Source organism: Budorcas taxicolor, chromosome 7 (genome assembly GCF_023091745.1).
Source record: "Budorcas taxicolor isolate Tak-1 chromosome 7, Takin1.1, whole genome shotgun sequence".
Classification (NCBI taxonomy): Eukaryota; Metazoa; Chordata; class Mammalia; order Artiodactyla; family Bovidae; genus Budorcas; species Budorcas taxicolor.
Genome location: NC_068916.1, coordinates 41,940,916 through 41,961,620, shown reverse-complemented (window position 1 = coordinate 41,961,620; position 20,705 = coordinate 41,940,916). Strand labels below are relative to the sequence as shown.

The 20,705-nt window shown below is 38.6% G+C and overlaps 2 protein-coding genes across 2 annotated transcripts; both read left to right on the top strand.

Annotated features, from left to right (window-relative positions):
• The first annotated feature begins 262 nt into the window (after positions 1 to 262).
• LOC128051003 (olfactory receptor 2T3-like) lies at positions 263 to 1,237 on the top strand. Its single transcript, XM_052643511.1, has one exon. It carries the CDS (start codon positions 263 to 265, stop codon positions 1,235 to 1,237), a length of 975 nt encoding a protein of 324 aa, XP_052499471.1.
• A 16,861-nt stretch (positions 1,238 to 18,098) lies between these two features.
• On the top strand, positions 18,099 to 19,052 carry LOC128050938 (olfactory receptor 2T29-like). The gene has a single exon (XM_052643451.1). It carries the CDS (start codon positions 18,099 to 18,101, stop codon positions 19,050 to 19,052), a length of 954 nt encoding a protein of 317 aa, XP_052499411.1.
• The last annotated feature ends 1,653 nt before the right edge of the window (positions 19,053 to 20,705 follow it).

The window sequence follows — 20,705 nt, the reverse complement described above, 5'->3', positions numbered from 1 at the left end:
TAAGTAATTTACAGAGTGTAAACAACTTGTCTGTTGGTATAGTTGTCACCTCCCCAGGTCCATTTCATAATCTCCTCAAAACTTGTGGCCAAAGTGTAACCTGGCCTTTCAGAAATTTGAACATTTGATATTACATCAGTACAATCTCATATAAAAAAAAATAGTTCTAAGTACATTTCTGGAAAAATCTTAAACAAATATGTGCATATGAAATTTCTAAAAGTGATGGCTCTTCTTTTCTTCTTCAGTGAGAACTGTAACCATGTGCTCAGGGAATCAAAATTCACAGAATCAAACATTGAATACTGATTTCATCCTTGTGGGGCTCTTTGGTGAAACCAAACACGCCCTCCTCCTCTACACTGCGACCTTCATCTTCTTCCTGATGGCCCTAGCTGGGAACGCTCTCCTCATCATCCTCGTTCGCCTGGAGCCCTGCCTGCACACCCCCATGTACTTCTTCATCAGCCAGCTCTCCCTCATGGACCTCATGTACATATCTGTGACTGTGCCCAAGATGCTCCTGGGCCAGGTGACAGGAGATCACACAATCTCTCCCTCAGGTTGTGGGATCCAGATGTTCTTCTATCTGATGCTCGCTGGAGCTGAGACTTTTCTCCTGTCTGCCATGGCCTATGACCGATATGCTGCCATCTGCAGACCTCTCCATTATCCCCTGCTGATGAACCAGAGGGTCTGTGAATGCCTGGTGTCTGGATGCTGGTTCCTAGGAATGGTGGATGGTTTGTTGCTCACACCCATAGCCATGAGCTTTCCCTTTTGTCATTCCAGAAAAATCCTGAGTTTCTTCTGTGAGGCTCCTGCCTTGCTGAAGCTCTCCTGCTGTGACATCTCCCTGTATAAAATGCTCATGTACCTGTGTTGTATTCTCATGCTCCTCATCCCCATTGTGGTTATCTCAAGCTCATATGCCCTCATCCTGCACCTCATCCACAGCATTAATTCAGCCAAGGGCCACAGGAAGGCCTTTGCCACCTGCTCCTCACACATGACTGTAGTGCTGCTCTTCTTTGGTGCTGCGATTTACACCTACATGCTTCCAGATTCCTACCACACAGCTGAGCAGGACATGATGGTGTCAGCGTTTTATACCATCATCACCCCTGTGCTGAACCCCCTCATTTACAGCTTCCACAATAAAGACGTCACAGGTGCTCTGAGGAGCAGGATGCAATTAGGACTGAGCCTAGAGAAAGTTGCAAAGGGGAAAGTCTAGGAGTGACCACAACTCTTTCAGCTTTTATATTATCCCTCCTTTCCTTTCTTCTGCTTTCATTGGTCTGCTGTTTACAGGGTCCCCCAAACTAAGTCTAGTCATGTCTTTCTTCTTTCCTATGCCTGTGACGTTTCTCCTCCATCCTGTTTATTCATCCTAATTTATCACATTAAATGTAACATTCTTATGGTCCTTTTATATATGAGTCCTTTTATCCTTTTTGTCAACATTGACATAAACTATCTCATCTCACATCCCAAGTTTATTAATCATTTTAGTATGAGACTTGATTTGGAACAATAGCAGTAAAAATGGATTACTATGAAGTCTTCAGGAACTACTATATTCATGAACAAAATGATACAGTGTTTTGGGAATATGTGAAATTAGGAAAAAGTACATTTCCTCTGATTAATGTACAAGAAGGAGACTTGGATTCTCAATTGTTGAGGTACCACCACTGGGAACAGAACCTTTATCTTGCTATCAAAGGTTAGACATTGGGTATTCTCATACCTCATACCTGCTGCATGTCAAGAGACTGACGAGTAGTTTCTTTACATGGCATGTCAACTCAATGCTCTTGCTACTTGTTTATGATTATTCCTATAGTGTTACATAAGGAAATTGTCTGAACATGGAAATAACTCCACCAATGAGGGGAAAGAACCTATACCTAAAAAGTGAGAGCTTTATCTAGAGGTAGGGAAAATTTTAGCTTTAGACACTGCTGTGATTACATAGATAAAAGAAGCAAAACTGCCCAAACTGACACTATCAATTAAACAATTTTAATAATCGTATTATTAACAGTATCATTAGATAAGTCTTAGGTATTATCTTTCCAATCAGTTTGATTTTTGTTTTTAATGAGTGTTTGATTTATGTATTTGTCATCCAGGAACACAAAGTGCAAAGAAAAACAAATATTGATTCTGAATTTACCCACAAATAGAGGGACTGTTGTGATTAGATGCAATAAAGTGAAAAGAATTAGTCCTGAGGTTAGTTCAGAATCTGCCTCTTTAGTTCTCAAGAGCTATGTGGCATTTGTGAACTTGCCCAAGCCCTAACAGTTGCCTTATAATCACTTCTGAGATGGGGAAAGCAAAATTTGCTATTCAAGTTCCTTGACAAATATGGAGGCAATATGCACAGGCAGTCCCTAACACCTGTTGCAAACTGTGATTTCTATTCCCGCCTCTGTATTTTCTACTCTTTTTATTTGCCTTCAAGTGGTGGAGCTGTGAGAGAGGGTGTAGGATCAAGGAGGCCTCTAGCTAAATCCTAGCTTGCTACACAGCAGCTTTCATATCAAATTACTCCCCCCCCCCCCCCCACTATCTTGATTTCTCTACCACTAATAGAACTAGCAACAGAACATCACCATGGTACTTTGAACAGTAAGTGAATTTAATTCGCTTGTCCAGTCCAGGGCTCAGTCCCTTCAACGGTCTGTTGTCCCATCTTAGGTACGACTGGATAAATGTGGCTTTACCCCTGGCTCTGACTCTGTATGTCAGAGCCCTGGCCCTGCTTCTTCATGAGCATGAAGGAGCCAGTGTAGACTCTGTCTCATGAGGAAAGTTCGTGAGCTGATGTTGAATTAAAGAACAGTATTGCTGGCCTTTTAAAATCTTTCTATTAGAAAGGTCAATGTCAGTACTTGGTTAACCTGTAAAACCATCTTGTAAAACATTTATTTTATCTTTTTATCACAAGTCTAGTATTTAACCAATGTTCTTTCATTTAATATCAGTGTCATTCTGCTAATTAAACTCTTTGAAAATCTTCCTAGGTACTTGGTTTATTTAATCATTTATTAAACCTTTATAGATTACTTGCAATGTTACAGAAACTCTGAAGCTTGTGAGGGACACAGCAGTGGCCAGAATGCAAGGCCTTATATCTAGGGGTTGATTTCCTAGTAGAGAAGAGAGCTGTGCAGACTTGGGATCCCAGTCATAAAAACTATGAGAGCCCTACAGCATCTAGTAGAGGACACCAGATTTGAACAGTGATTCCAAAATAAAGATTATATATTTGTAAAGAGACAAAGGAACACTTCAAAGAGGAAATGCTTGTGAGGAAATATGAGTATAAATGAAACAGTGGAATTAAATATGCATGTAGAGTGGCATGAACAGGGAAGCTGTAAGAACACATATTTTACATATTATATGCATATTATTTGAATATAATATATACATAACATATACAAAATTCTTAATATCATTCAATTTTTGATTACTCTAAATGCAGAGTAAATTATGTACAATAATTATGTTCATATACTGCTTTTGAACTGCGGTGTTGGAGAAGACTCTGGAGAGTCCCTTGGACTGCAAGGAGAACCAACCAGTCCATTCTAAAGGAGATCAGCCCTGGGTGTTCTTTGGAAGGAATGATGCTAAAGCTGAAACTCCAGTACTTTGGCCACCTCATGTGAAGAGTTGACTCATTGAAAAAGACTCTGATGCTGGGAGGGATTGGGGGCAGGAGGAAAAGGGGACGACAGAAGATGAAATGGCTGGATGGCATCACCGACTTGATGGACATGAGTTTGAGTGAACTCTGGGAGTTGGTGAAGGACAAGGAGGCCTGGCGTGCTGTGTGATTCATGGGGTCGCAAAGAGTCGGACACGACTGAGCGACTGAACTGAACTATTAATTTATATAAAATTAAATATATATTAAGTATATTAATAAACATGTTTACAATATTTATTCTAAAATTAAAGTAACTGGAGATTGAAGGAGGGCAAGGATAGAGACAGGCATACTTAAGAGAAAGTGGTTGTCCATCCTCAAGGGTGAGATATGGGATACCCTACTTGCATAAACAACCATATGAAAGATTTCTGAAAGGTCTTCCTAAAAATTTTCCCCAGCTTTTCTCTTTTTTAACAATTCCATCTTTGAAGTAATTGAACAATATTTTTTATCAAAGAATAAAGCAAATCATCCTAATCTCTAGCCTTCTATATTCTTCCAATCTATTGCATAATTTCTATAACAAAATTTTAATGTAAAAAATAGTATTGAAAAGCGTGTAAAGACTTCAAGGATGCATCTTATGGAATATTTGCAAGTGAATCATCCAGAGCCCATCCCCCAAACCTAGAATGAGAATTACTCTGGTGCCTGGAAGCTCTCAACCTGTTTATTCAAGACCAGCTCTTGATGCCAGGTAGTCATTATTTTGAATTTTATTTAAAAAATCATTTTATTGTTTTTATTCACAGATTTATTACCTGTTTTTATATCTAACAATGTCAGTTGATTTGGTTTACATATGGATTAATCATGTTGCTTGTATTTTTGCCTTTCTCTTAGAATCTCTTTTTATTATGTTTAATTCATCCATGTTGTTGAATCATGGATTTATTCATTTTCTGTGCTGTATAAAATAGAATTTTCTGACTATACTTTAATCATGCACTCTTGTGCTGATGAATACATATATTGTCTTCATTTTTTTAGCAGTTACAAACAATGCTGCTATTTTTGTATATGTGTCCTGGTGGTATGAATTCTTATATCCCATAATCAATAAACAGTTTACAGAATCAGTAAGTATCATGTAATTTTCTGGCTTTCCTAATGATGTCCTTGTTTTCACTGCTGATAATAGTATGATCGTGGTTTCTCTCTTATTTCTTGATCATTTTCAGCATAAGTTTATCAGTATTGTTTGTCCTTTTGAAGAACTGTCATTTAGTTTGTTGATGTGCCTTATTGTATGTTTTGTTTCTTTTACTCTCTTTGGTTTATGTTTGCCATTATATGATGTATTTTCTTTTTTTAGTTTTTTAAAAAATTTATTTTAATTGGAGGCTAATTACTTTACAATATTGTGGTGGTTTTTGCCATACAATCACATGAATCAGCCATGGGTGTACATGACCCTCCCTCCCACCTCCCTCCCCATCCCATTCCTCAGGGTCATCCCAGTGCATTAGCCCTGAGCACCTTTTCTCATGCATCGAATGTGGACTGGCGATCTATTTCACATATGATAATATACATGTTTCAGTGCTATATGATATTTTTTAAAAGGATGTTTAAGTCATTGAATTTAAAAAAATAGGCTAACATACATATTTAAGCCTCTAAATTTCCTTTTACTTGGTGCCTTTGAAGTATCCTATAGGGCTGATATGTGAATATTTTATTTGGCCCAAATATTATTTAAAATAATATTTTATCATCTACAAACACATGAGACAGTCTTATTTATGTTTTAATGCATTCTGAATTCAAACTCTGAGTATAGAGATTTAATCTTCTGAAGTGTTTTACACCTTATATTATGGGACTTGTGTGATCATTTTTTTGGTGAAAATTCTATATTTTCCTCTGTCATTGAATGTAATGTTTTTCATGTGTTCATTTGGAATTCTGACGTTCAAATTTTATTAATTTTTATCTATTTCTTCTGTCTATAATAGAGAAGGGAATGTGTTATAATCCCCCTCCTGCTATTTTGTTCTCTCTGTAGTTTTTTGTTTTGTTTGATATATTGTCTTTGTGTTTAGTTACTAAGTTGTGTCTGACTCTGGAACCCCATAGACTGGTGCTAACTGGGCTCCTCTGTCCTTGGGATTTCCCAGGCAAGAATACTTGAGGGGGTTGTCATTGCCTTCTCCAGTTGATGTGTTTTAGGGATATTTTATTAGGCTTATAAAACATTTTAACAGGCTATCATACATTTTATTATGTTTAAGTAACTTTCTTTGTATTTATTAATGAATTTCCCCTAATTTGTCCAATGAACCAACTTTCTTTAGGTTTACTTTGTGTGAAATACCTTATCTCATATATATATATATATATTTTACCTCAAATTTCTCTGCACTATGCAAAGGGCAGTTAGGATTTTAAGATAGTTGAACCTCATTTTTGCATTCCCAGTTCAGTTCAGTTCAGTTCAGTCACTCAGTTGTGTCTGACTCTTTGCAACTCCATGGAATGAGCATGCCAGACTTCCCTGTCCATCACCAACTCCTGGAGATTGCTCAAACTCATGTCCATTGAATTGGTGGTGCCATCCAACCATCTCATCCTCTGTTGTCCCCTTCTCCTCCTCCCTTCAATCTTTCCCAGCATCAGGGTCTTTCCCAGTGAATCAGTTCTTCACATCAGGTGGCCGGAGTATTGGAGTGTCAGCTTCAGTATTAGTCCTTCCAATGACTATTCAGGACTGGTTTCCTTTAGGATGGACTTGTTGTATCTCCTTGCAATCCAAGGGACTCTCAAGTGTCTTCCCCAACACCACAGCTCAAAAACATCAATTCTTCTGCACTCAGCTTTCATTATAGTCCAACTCTCACACCCATATATGACTACTGGGAAAACCATAGCTTTGACAAGATGTACCTTTGTCAGTAAAGTGTTGTCTCTGCTTTTTTAATGTGCTGTTTAGGTTGGTCATAGCTTTTCTTCCAAGGAGCAAGCGTCTTTTAATTTCATGGTTGCAGTCACCATCTGCAGTGATTTTGGAGCCCAGAAAAGAAAGCCTGCCACTGATTCCATTGTTTCCCCATCTAGTTGACATGAGGTGATGGGACCAGATGCCATAATCGTAGTCTTCTGAATGTTGAGTTTTAAGGCAAATTTTTCACTCTCCTCTTTCACTTTCATCAAGAGGCTCTTTAGTTCTTCTTTGCTTTCTGCCATAAGGGTGGTATCATCTGCATAGTTGAGGTTATTAATATTTCTCCCAGCAATCTTGATTCCAGCTTGTCCTTTATCCAGCCCAGCATTTCACATGATGTACTCTGTGTGAGAGTGAAAGTAAAGTCTCTCAGTCATGTCTGACTCTTTGCAACCCCACAAGTTATACAGTCCAAGGAATTCTCCAGGCCAGAATACTGAAGTGGGTAGCCTTTCCCTTCTCCAGGGGATCATCCCAACCCTGGGATCAAACCCAGGTCTCCTGCATTGCAGGTGGTTTCTTTACCAGCTGAGCCACAAGGGAAGCCCAAGAATATTGGAGAGGTTAACCTATCCCTTCTCCAGCAGATCTTCCCGACCCAGGAATCGAGCTGGGGTCTCCTGCATTGCAGGTAGATTCTTTACCAACTGAGCTATCATGGAAGCCCTTGCATAGAAGTTAAATATGCAAGGTGATACTATACAACCTTGACGTACTCCTTTCCCATTTGGAACTAGTCTGTTGTTCCATGTCTGGTTCTAACTGTTGCTTCTTGAGTTGCATACATATTTCTCAAAAGGCAGGTAAGGTAGTTTGGTATTCCCATCTCATGAAGAATTTTCCACAATTTGTTGTGATACACACAGTCAAAGGCTTTGGCATAGTCAATAAAGCAGGAGTAGATGTTTTTCTGGAACTCTCTTGCTTTTTCGATGATACCATGCATGTTGGCAATTTGATCTCTGGTTCCTCTGTCTTTTCTAAATCCAGCTTGAACATCTGGAAGTTCATGATTCATGTACTGCTGAAGCCTGGCTTGGAGAATTTTGAGCATTACTTTGCTAGCGTGTGAGATGAGTGCAGTTGTGCAGTAGTTTGAACATTCTTTGGTATCGCCTTTCTTTGGGATTGGAATGCAAACTGACCTTTTCCAGTCCTGTGACCACTGCTGGATTTTCCAAATTTTCTGGCATATTGAGTGAAGCATTTTTAACACCATCATCTTTTAGGGTTTGTAATAGCTCTGTTTGAATTTCATCACCTCCACTAGCTTTGTTCATAGTGATACTTCATAAGGCCCACTTGACTTTACATCCCAGAATGTCTGGCTCTAGGTGAGTGATCACACTATCATGGTTATTTGGGTTATGAAGATCTTTTTTTGTACAGTTTTTCTGTGTATTCTTGCCACCTCTTCTTAATATCTTCTGCTTCTTTTAGGTCCATACCATTTCTGTCCTTTATTGTCCTTTATTTCATGCCCATCTTTGCATGAAATGTTCCTTTGGTATCTCTGATTTTCTTGAAGAGATCTCTAGTCTTTCCCATTCTATTGCTTTCCTCGATTTCTTTGCATTGATTACTGAGGAAGGTTTTCTTATCTCTCCTTGTTAATTTTTTGAACTCTGCATTCAGATCGGTATATATTTCCTGTTGTCCTTTGCTTTTCACTTATCTTCTTTTCTCAGCTATTTGTAAGGCCTACCTCAGACAACCATTTTGCCTTGTTGCATTTCTTTTTCTTGGGGATGATTTTGATAACTGTCTCCTGCACAATGTTACAAACCTCCTTTCAGAGTTCTTCAGGCACTCTATCAGATCTAATCCCTTGAATCTATTTGTCACTTCCACTGTATAATTATAAGGGGTTTGATTTAGGTCATACCTGAATGGTATAGTGGTTTCCCCCCCCCCCCCCCCCCCGCCTTTTTTTCTTCAATTTCAGTCTGAATTTTGCAATAAGGAGTTCATGACCTGAGCCACAGTCAGCTTCCAGTCTTGTTTTGGCTGACTAAATACAGCTTCTCCAACTTGGACTGGAAAGAATATAATCAGTCTGATTTCAGTATTGAGCATCTGGTGATGTCCATGTGTAGAGATTTCTCTTGTGTTTTTGGAAGAAGGTGTTTGTTGTGACCAGTGTGTTCTCTTGGCAAAACTCTGTTAGCCTTTGCCCTGCTTCATTTTGTACTCCAAGGCCAAACTTTCCCGTTACTCCAGGTATCTCTTGACTTCCTACTTTTGCATCCCAGTACCCTATGGTGGAAAAGATTTTTTTTTTTTTGGTGTTAGTTCTAGAAGGTCTTGTAGGTCATTATAGAACTGCTCAACTTCAACGTATTCAGCATTAGTGATTGGGGCATAGACTTGGATTACTGATATTGAATGGTTTGTTTTGGAAATGAACAGAGATCATTCTGTCATTTTTGAGATTGCACCCAAGTACTGCACTTTGGACTCTTCTATTGACTATGAGGGCTTTTCCATCTCTTCTAAGGGATTCTTGCCCACAGTTGTAGATATAATGATCATCTGTATTAAATTCTCCCATTCTGGTCCATTTTAGTTCACTGATTCCTAAAATGTCAATGTTCACTCCTGCCATATCCTGTATGACCACTTCCAATTTACCTTGTTTCATGGACCTAACATTCCAGGTTCCTATGCAATACTGTTCTTATAGCACTGGACTTTACTTTCACACCAGTCACATCCACAACTAGGCATTGTTTCCACTTGGGTTCAGCCTCTTCATTCCTTCTGGAGCTATTTCCCTGATCTTCTCCAGTAAAATATTGGGCCCCTACTGACCTGGGGAGTTCATCTTTCAATGTCATATCTTTTTGCCTTTTCATATCATTCATGGTGTTCTCAAGGCAAGAATGCTGAAGTGGTTTGCCATTCCCTTCTCCTGTGAACCATGTTTTGTCAGAATTGTCCACCATGACCCATCCATCTTGGGTGGCCCTACACAGCATAGCTCATAGTTTTATTGGGTTAAGCAGGGCTGTGATCCATGTGATCGGTTTGGTTGATTTTCTGTGACTGTGGTTTTCATTCTGTCTGTCCTCTGATGGATAAGGATTAGAGGCTTGTGGAAGCCTCCTGATGGGAGGTACCTGCTGTGGGGCAAACTGAGTCTTGCTCTGATGGAGGGGTGGGTCATACTCAGTAAATCTTTAATTCAACTTTCTGCTGATGGGTGGGGCTTGTTCCCTCCCTGTAGTTTGACCTGAGGACATATTATGGTAGGGGCAATGGCAGTAATCCTAACCTCCTTCAAAAGGACTTATGTCAGCAGGCTGCAGCTCCCAGGACTGTTTATTCAGTGCCCCTGAACCATTGGCAGGCCACTGTCGACCCACACCTCTGCTGAAGATTCCTGGACACTTACAGGCAAGTCTGGATCAGTCTCTTATGGGGTCACTGCTCCTTTCTCCTGTGTCCTGGTGCACACAAGCTTGTGTTTGTGCCTTCCAAGCATGTGCTTCTACAGTCTTGTGGAATTTCTGTAATAAAATCCTACTGGTCTTCAAATTCAAATTCTCTGGGGGTTCTCAGTGCTTTTGCTGGATCCCCAGGTTGGGAAAACTGTTATGGGCCCTAGAACTTTTGCAACAGTGCAAGAATATCTTTGGTATAATTGTTCTCCAGTTTATGGGTAATCTGCTTGGTGGCTGTATGGTGGGACTAATGGCAACCTCCTCCAAGAAGAGTTATGTCACATGTCACACCTCCCAGATCTGCTGTAGCCAGAGGCCCTGTCCCTGCAACAGGCCAGTGCTGATCCATGCTGTCTCAAGAGACATGCAAACACTCAAAGGCAGGTCTGGCTCAGTTTCTGTGGGGTCTCTGGGTCCTGGTGCACACAAGGTTTTATTTGAGTGCTTCGAGGATCTTTGGCAGGTATGAGGCTGATACACATATGCATATATCAACTCTTTTTTAAATTTATTTTTTTCCCATAGAGGCCATTACAGAGTATTGAGTAGGGTTCCTTGTCCTAAATGGCAGTTTATTATTAGATGTCTATTTTTTACATAATGGTGTGTATATGGGTTTCCTCAGCAGCTCAGTGGTAAACAAATTGCCAGCAATTCAGGAGCTGCAGGGGATGCTGGTTCGATCCCTGGGTCAGGGAAGATCCCCTGGAGGAGGGCGTGGTGACCTGCTCCAGTATTCTTGCCTGGAGAATCCCTAGGCAGAGGAGCCTGGCAGGCTATAGTCAATAGGGTCACTAAGAGTCAGACACTTCTGAAGTGACTTGGCATACATGCAGGCAGTGTGAGTATGCCAAACACAGTCTCCCAATTTATCCCTTCTTTCTTCATCCCCTGGTAACCATTTGTCTGTTTTGTACATCTGTAACTCAGCTCTGTTTTGTAACTTAGTTAATTTGTACCGTTTTAAAATATTCCACATATAAGTGATATTATATGATATTTGTTTTTCTGTGTCTTAATTCAATCACCATGAGAATCTCTAGGTCCGTCCATGTTGCTGAAAATGGCATTATTTTGTTCTTTTAATAGTTGAATACTGTTTCATTGTACGTATATACTGCATCTTTATTTATCCATTCACCTGTTGATGGACAAACCTACCTAAGGAGGCAAAAGATTGTATGCAGAAAACTATAAGATACTGATGAAAGAAACCAAAGACGATACAAACATAATGATAGATATACCATATTCCTGGATTGGAAGAATCAATATTGTGAAAATGACCATACTACCCAAAACAAGTATGATTCCTATCAAATTACCAATAGTATTTTTTCATAGAATTAGAACAAAAGATTTTGCAATTTTTATAGAAACACAAAAGACCCTGAAAAGCCAAAGCAATCTTGAGAAAGATAAATGCAGCTGGCACATAAATGGTAGTGAATATATATTTTTGGAATGAATGAACAAAAGATTGAATTCTTTAGTCCTTGAAGTTAGTCTTTACTTGAAAACCATGTTAGAAATCCACTCCATATTACACCCCCAAGAAGTTATTGCTGGTTTAGAAATTAACTGTTCAAAAATACCATGAAACTCATTCTTTAAAAAAAAATGCAAAATTGATTATTTTTAATGATTCCAAACTGTGTAAGGACTTCCTAAATACAAAAATGTTAAAATAAACCACACATTAAACTAAATAAAATATTCTGATGAGATAAAATATCACAATCAAAAATTTAGGAAAAAATAATGAACACTACTCACAAAGAGTTACTATTCTTAATATAGTAACACTTTCATACTTTTAAAGAAAAACTTTTAAAAATTAAATGTGCAAAAGATATAAACATGTTTCACATAAGCAGTAGTTAGATGGATAAACATATGAAAAGTTATGACCATATTAGTAATCAAGAAGGCAGGTGTGGATAAAGGCAAATTAGCCAGTATGGCATGGTCAGGCTCTCTTGCTCCATGTTCTGTAAACAATGACTGCATGGTTGTGTAACAGCTGAGACTGCTTATAGCACTGCGCATGCATGTCACAAGGTACACACTTGCTCACAGTGTTGTGTGTGGTTATGTTGTGTTATGTTATGACTGCTGCTGCTTCAGCAAGGAGAGATGCTGTTTTATGGCTGCTGTGCCAGCCAGGAGAGAATAAGTGTGTCTGCCGTTCCTATGGTTCCTTGAGTCTTCTAGCCTCTTAGCTCATGCCTTGTCTACCCTGGGTTCAGCGAACAGTGTGAATAGTGTGAACAGCAAGACAATTGGTGTCACAAACAAGATCAGCAATATAGCAGGTATTAATTATATGCCTATCAAATTGACTGAGATGGAAAAGCACATACAACTTAATGTAGTTCAAGTGAAATTTGATATCATAGCACATTTGAAGACATTTCTGGAAAAGCAGTTCTGTGTTGTGTATGAAGAAAAGTGAAGTATTTCCAGCCAGCTCCTCTGTCTATGGGATTCTCCAGGATAGAATACTAGAGAGGATTGCCATTCCCTTCTCCAGGGAATATTCCTGACCCAGGGATTGAACCTGGGTCTCCTGTACTACAGGCAGATTCTTTACCATTTGAACTAGCAGGTGAGAGAGTCATTTCTTAGGCAGGTTGATAAGAAGTCTAGGGGTCCCCAAGAGAGAGGGGAATTCTCAAGGAGGAAGAAAGAACAAACTTTCTTTTTTTCTCTACATTCCTTAGGATTATGTATCCTGCCTGAGGACAGTCTCTGGATTAAACCTGGCTAATCATGTTATGGCAGAAAGTGAAGAGGAACTAAAAAGCCTCTTAATGAAAGTGACAGAGGAGAGTGAAAAAGTTGGCTTAAAACTCAACATTCAGAAAACGAAGATCATGGCATCTGGTCCCATCACTTCATGGCAAATAGATGGGGAAACAGTGGAAACAGTGTCAGACTTTATTTGGGGGGGCTCCAAAATCACTGCAGATGGTGACTGCAGCCATGAAATTAAAAGATGCTTACTCCTTGAAAGGAAAGTTATGACCAACCTAGATAGCATATTCAAAAGCAGAGACATTACTTTGCCAACAAAGGTCCACCTAGTCAAGGCTATGGTTTTCCCAGTGGTCATATATGGATGTGAGAGCTGGACTGTGAAGAAAGCTGAGTGCTGAAGAACTGATGCTTTTGAACTGTGGTGTTGGAGAAGACTCTTGAGAGTCCCTTGGACTGCAAGGAGATCCAACCAGTCCATTCTAAAGGAGATCAGTCCTGTGTGTTCTTTGGAAGGAATGATGCTAAAGCTGAAACTCCAGTACTTTGGCCACCTCATGGGAAGAGTTGACTCACTGGAAAAGACTCTGATGCTGGGAGGGATTGGGGGCAGGAGGAGAAGGGGACGACCCAGGATGAGATGGCTGGATGGCATCACTGACTCGATGGACGTGAGTCTGAGTGAACTCCGGGAGTTGATGATGGACAGGGAGGCCTGGCGTGCTGCAATTCATGGGGTCACAAAGAGTCAGACACGACTGAGAGACTGAACTGAACTGAACTGAATCATGTTATTTTAAAATGTAAATTATGGGAGTAGGTTTACAAGGATTATATAACAATAATGTATCCTGCCTGAAGGCAGTCTCTGGAGTAACCTTCCAGCTAATCCAGTTATCTTAAAATGTAAATTATGGGTGTAGGTCTGGTGTGGTCTTTACAACCTCCAGACATTCTTTGGATTCATTGGAGAGTATATAACTCCACTGCTACCACTAGCAAGGGGGTACTCTTTCTACCCCCTTCTGATGTCTATGTCAGAAGCTCTCTCTATCTCCTTTATACTTTAATAAAACTTTATTACACAAAAGCGCTGAGCGATCAAGCCTCATCTCTGGCCCCGGATTGAATTTTTCTCCTTTGGAGGCCAAGAATCCTGGCATCTTTGCATGATTCAGCAATAACTTTTCACAGGGAAGCCCACGAGTATTCTATACCCTCTGATAAATTATCTTAGGGGAAATTACATTCAGAGAATGTTTTATATATATATTTATCATTTTTGTCACAGTGTAACTTGTAATTTAGAATGTGAATGAAACACAAGTATTCAATATTATGGGGAATTGTAATTAATGTATATTCATTTGATAGAACCTTAACCTCATTATTTAATATCCAGTCCCATTTTACACACTTTGAAGTGAAGAAATTTACTTCAGGGGATTGGTTATGGGGATGTCAATGGACTGGAGTGCAAGCTGGGGGAAAAGTGAAGGAAATGTCAAGTCTGCCAAACACTGGAGCCCCACACTCCCCACACTACTGAGCCGACTGAGATGCTGCATACTATGGTTACCGAGGGGACCCTTCCCTGCTGCAGCCCAGTCCTGCTTCCCACTAATGACACTGAAACTGCCTTTGAGATACTGGAACCTCCAGTTCTTACATGTTTCTCAATAGCTTACAGCTGCTGCCAGAGATATTCATCAGAAACAAGAAAAAAGATGCAATTTCTTCCTTTTTTCTCACTATCTAGAGCCTCCCAGGGCTTGCACCATCAGAGACTTCTGGGAAACCATGTGACAAAGTGGCTAGAATAAACCATTTTCAGGCTGAAACCCTGGAGGATGTGGGAGGCTCCAGCCTCCAAGTGTAGGCCTTTTAAACAGGAGTCACTCTCTAGACAAGGATGTCATGGACAAAAGATTGCATGGAAAAATAATCAACATAGTCTGAGGGCACACATATAGAAAAAGGTTCAGAAGAATTTGCCTGCAAGTTTCATGATGGTGGGGTTGCTTCTTGTTGCCTTGTTTATCCCAACTACCTGGTATGTGATATACAATTTGAAGATATTTGTAATCTCAAGGCAAAATAAAACTGTTAAAGCGTGATGTTTGTCTGATAGATTAGATTATGGCCTCTTTAAAATACTTTGTAATGGTTTCTGTTTTTTTAAAAATATATATATATTTTCTATAAACAAGATGTTGACATTTCAATTTTTAAAAAATACCCTAAAATGCAATGCAACACAGATTGCAGTTGAGTAACAAAAGAAAAAACACAATCAGCAAAGCATTAATAATGAAGAGTGATCCAGATGAAGATGTAAAGGAGACCCTCTCAAATTTATCTCAACTACATTACTGATTATTGGTACTTTTTTTGACATATCAATTAGACTATGAGTTTCAGGGTCTATATCTGTGAAAGATAAGGCAAACACCAATACTTCACAAAATATTCTTGAAGATTACATGGGGATATATATATATATGAAACACTTTTAATGTGAAAAGGCTAAGGCTTATATTAGATATATAAGCTAATATCTATTTCATAGATAATTTATTGATGATGGTAAAGATTTAAGATTATTGTTAACATTGGTTAAGAGTTCTACTTTAATAATAAAAGTGGCTAAAAATGAGAAAAAACTCAGAAAAGTGCAGTACAGATATTTGTTTCTTTTAACTCTCTTGATTTCATTATTCTACAAAGACCCAGAGGGAGTTTATCTATAGAAGACCATGTTCCACTCCCTTAATGGGCATCGTAAAACCAGGGGTGATGTCACTCTCCTATTTCTTTTTATATAGTTAATTGTGGCCACTTTCCTTTAGTCCATCTAGATGAGGCTTTTGGCATCATCTGATTTTGGGGTCAGTCAGATAGGAAGACAGGAAAAAAGAATCAAAAGGGTAACTAATATAATTTTTACTTGGGTTTCTGTCACATTCTGTTAATGTTTGAACTTATTTCTAATATTTTTCATTATCATCTATTTCTCTGGAGAGAAGCAAATTTTTTTTTCTTGAATCTTTCATATTACATTGATTTACTGCAACATATTAGGATACAAGTTTTGATTTCCAGTTATATACAGACAAAAGAATACACACCCTCCTATATTATTGTAATTTCTTTTCTTGAGACTGAAATTAATAGAAGAAAAGGGACTAATTTTACTTGGTATGGGTGTTATTTCTGGATGTTAGAACATTGAAATAAATGTCTCAATCATATCTGTTTCCTAGAGGAAATCTATAGTTGGTAGCTAATACCCAAATTGTAGACTGGAGGGGACAGTGGGTTCTACAGTATTTATGCAGTATTACAGACTCTGCGTCCCAACTCCTGAGCCGAGACACAAATCTAGGCAGATGCCCCAAGAACCTGAATTATTTAATATGTAAAAGGAGAAAATAAGATGAGTAAGTACTTCATAGGCTCTTGGGGACAAAAAGCACCATAATGCAATAAAACAATTGCTTAGAAGTTGCCAGATTAATGTAAGATTTGTTACTACTCTACTACTACTGTTAATAATTACTAAGTTTAATAAGCACCATTTTGTTGATTTTGAACTCAGGCAATTTGGTAGAGAAAAGTAAGAAAAAATTGGCCTCCCTTTTGAATAGGGAGGCCAATTGTGTTTTGTGGTACAAACAGAATTCCCTTATCTGTCTGGTGTCCTAGGTATTCAGTGTCACTTGAACACAGTGACTTTCATTTACCAAAGAAATGAAAGTCCCACTTCCCACTTGCCCTCTGCTTTCTTTTCATTTCAAATAGATTTGAGGTCTTGTACCAGCCACTGCACTTGGTCCTTGCTTCATTCTGACCACAAATAGACTCAGTCACAGGTGTAATTTAGTCTTAACTGTATTGTTTTAAAATTTTACACAGATGGAGCTCAGCATTCATTTGCCAGTGAAGGTAGAAATTGACAGAAATATATGTTAATGCAATGTGTGGCAAATTTGTTGTATATCTACGTTAAATCACCAAATTCACTTTCAAAGTTGTCTGCAGCTTCATCGCTCCAGAACATGGGATTGTTAATAAGCTGAATATTGTAATTAGTCTTGGGATTACTATAAGAACATAAAATATATTTGAAACTTGGAAATTCTACTTGAAATATGACTGCATCATAAGCATTTCTAAACTCTTTCCAGAAAGTGGAGCCAATATTTCCACTTGTTGATAAGGACTTATAAAACTTAATATGTAACATGTTAGAAAATGAAAAGCTCCAAAATGTAATCTGCCTGATAGAAATTTTAGGAGAAACTACTAATTCTCTTAAGAAAGTTCAGGTGTATTTTTTCCCTACTGTTCTTAATAATTTATTTTGTATGTCTTTTAATATCCTAGTTTAAATAACATTTATGTAACATTTCTCCCTCATTGACTGGTTATCACCTTCGTAAGTGTAACCAAGTTTAATTTTTTCTATTTGTCTTCAACATTGAACACAGATATGTTCTGTGAGCAGTAAGATAGGGGACAGAACATTACATGGAGTCAGAGACTTCTCAGTGTTTTTCAGTTTTCCTTTACGCATCCCTTTTTCCATGCAAACTTGATTGCTGTAGGCAATAAAGCAGACAATGCTTGCAAAACAATGAATGCCTTGTCTTGTAAATGGCTGTGACCTTCTAAATGCTAGTTCTGTTCCCTGATATTTGAAACAAATGGTAGGAACTGTAAGGAGATGATGTTGCAGAAGCATGTACTAGATAAAACAGAGATGGGATTCTCTGTGAAATTCTGCTTACCCACAGTTAAAACTGGAAATATAATTTGTACTTATTTATATTTATGTACTCTTATTTGCTTAAATATATATTTATGTAGAGTTTGCATCAGGATATCTCATGACACTGAACTTTGGCAAAATTACTATTAGTAAACTGATTGTTTTAACCCAGAATATATTCACTGAAAGACAAGTTGTGAATTCTTTCTCTTTCAAAGAATATATTGAATTGCAGGAATCTTGCAATCCTCAAATCTACAGCCCCATGACATCTTCTCTTATTAGTACAACTGGATTGCATACATGGCTGTGCATGCAGGTGTGTGTGCACACACAGACAAAAACACAAACACACATGCAGCAGAAGCTCACTAAACATTAATACCAGGCGGTCATATTGCATGAGCAATCTATTAATTACAAAGCTCTCCTTGCTTATCTAGGTGAAACTTTATGGACAACTCCACCTGGGTGGCAAACTACACTGGACAGTTGGATTTCATCCTCGTGGGATTCTTCAGTCAATCCAAGCACTCAGCTCTCCTTTGTGTGGTCATTTCTGTGATTTTCCTGATGGCCTTGTCTGGTAATAGCATCCTGATCCTTCTGATACATTCTAATGCCCATCTCCAAACTCCCATGTATTATTTTATTAGTCAGTTGTCCCTCATGGATGTGATGTACATTTCTGTCACTGTGCCGAAGATGTTCATGGACCAGGTCATGGGTGTGAATGAGATTTCAGCCTCTGAATGCGGAATACAGATGTTTCTCTATTTGACTCTAGTAGGTTCAGAATTTTTTCTTCTGGCTGCCATGGCCTATGACCGCTATGTGGCCATCTGTCATCCACTCCGTTATTCTATTCTCATGAACCATAGAGTGTGTCACCTCTTGGTGTCTGGCTGCTGGTTCCTGGGATCAGTGGATGGCTTCATGCTCACACCAGTCACCATGACCTTCCCCTTCTGCAGATCCCGGGAGATCCATCACTTCTTCTGTGAGGTCCCTGCTGTAATGAAGCTTTCCTGCTCAGACACGTCCCTGTATGAGACACTCATGTACCTGTGCTGTGTCCTCATGCTCCTCATCCCTGTGACAGTCATTTCAAGCTCTTATTTATTCATCCTCCTCACCATCCACAGGATGAATTCAGCAGAGGGCAGGAAGAAGGCTTTCACTACTTGTTCTTCCCACATGACTGTGGTCATCCTGTTCTTTGGAGCTGCAGTCTATACCTACATGCTCCCCAGTTCCTACCACACCCCTGAGAAGGATATGCTTGTATCTGTATTTTACACCATACTCACTCCTGTTCTTAACCCTTTAATCTATAGTCTTAGGAATAAGGATGTCACAGGGGCTCTAAAGAAAATGTTAAACATGGGATCTGTCACAATACTGTAAAGTAAGACATTTTTGTACTAATGGTTTATTTTCCTTCACTGTACATCAGAAATGTATAGTCTTATGCCAAAATTATTCTTCAGATTTTCATGCCATGATGTATCATCCCATATTCATCCCTGAGAGAGTTGATAGGCAGTCCAGGGCCCTTCCAGTAGGAGGTGAGCATTCTCCCTCATGCTTTCCTTAAGCCTTGTGCAACAATGTATCTTGCCCTAGAACTGGCCTTTCTTTAGGTCCAGAGCTAATGGTCACACAGCATGATATCTTACTCATGGAAATGATTTTATTAAACATTTCTTATACTACATTATAATTTTTAAAATCTGAGTAATGCATGGATCCTACCTGGAAGGAATTTGAACTGTAAACGTAGTTCGTGCAATAACTGTAATTGCTGTTACTCAGTCACTAAGCCATTTTGACTCTTTGTGACCCCATGGACTGCAGCATGCCAGGCGCCTCTGTCTTCCACTATCTCCCAGAATTTTCTCAAATTCAGCGTCTGGGTGTTTTCCAATGAATCAGCTTTTCACATCAGGTGGCCAATGTATTGGAACTTCAGCTTTAGCCTCAGTCCCTCCAAATAATATTCAGGATTGATTTTCTTTTAAGATTGATTGGTTTCATCTCCTTGCTGTCCAAGGGACTCTCAAGAATCTTCTCCAACACCACAGTTCAAAGACATAAATTCTTTGGTGCCTAGCCCTCTTTATAGTCCAACCCTCACATCCACACATGACTACTGGAAAAATCATAAGTTTGACTATATACACCTTTGTTGGTAAAGCGATGTCTCTGCTTTTTAAAACGTTGTTTAGGTTTGTCACAGCTTTGCTTCCAAAGAGCAAGCATCTTTTAACTTCATGGCTGCAGTCACCATCTGTAGAGATTTTGAAGCCCAAGAAAATAAAATCTGTCACTGGTTTCACTATTTCCCTTTCTATTTGCCATGAAGGGATGGGAATGGATGCTATGACTTTAAGTTTCTTTTCTTTTTTTATAATGTTGAGTTTCAAGTCAGCTTTTTCATTCTGTCCTTTCACTCTCATCAAGGTGCTCTTTAATTCCTCTTTTCTTTCTATTATTAGAGTAGTATCATCTGCATATCTGAGGTTGCTGATATTTCTCCCAGGAATCTTGATTCCATCTTGTGATTCATCCATCTTAGCATTTCACGTGATGTTCTCTGCATGTAAGTTAAATAAGCAGGGTGACAATATAAGCCTTGTTGTACTCCTTTCCCAATTTTGAACCAGTCCATTGTACTGTGTCTGGTTCTAACTATTGCTTGTTGACCCACAAACAGATTTCTCAGGAGACAGATAAGGTATTCTGGTACTTAATCTCTCTCTATTCACAAATGATAAGATATTGTATATTAAAATTTCTAAGAAATATAAGTAAATACTACTGAATTCTATTAGTTCAGGACAATATAAGACAAATATGCAAACATTGTATTTCTAAATGCCAGGTATTAACATTCTGAAATGGAAATTTAAAAAATAATTAATCAAAGAATAAAATATCAAGAATTTGGGGAGAAATTGAACAAAACTACTGTTAAGATTCATACCTGAAAAATACAAAACTTTGTTGAAAAAATTTAGAAAGACCTAAATAAACAGAAATGCATCTCATATTCATAAA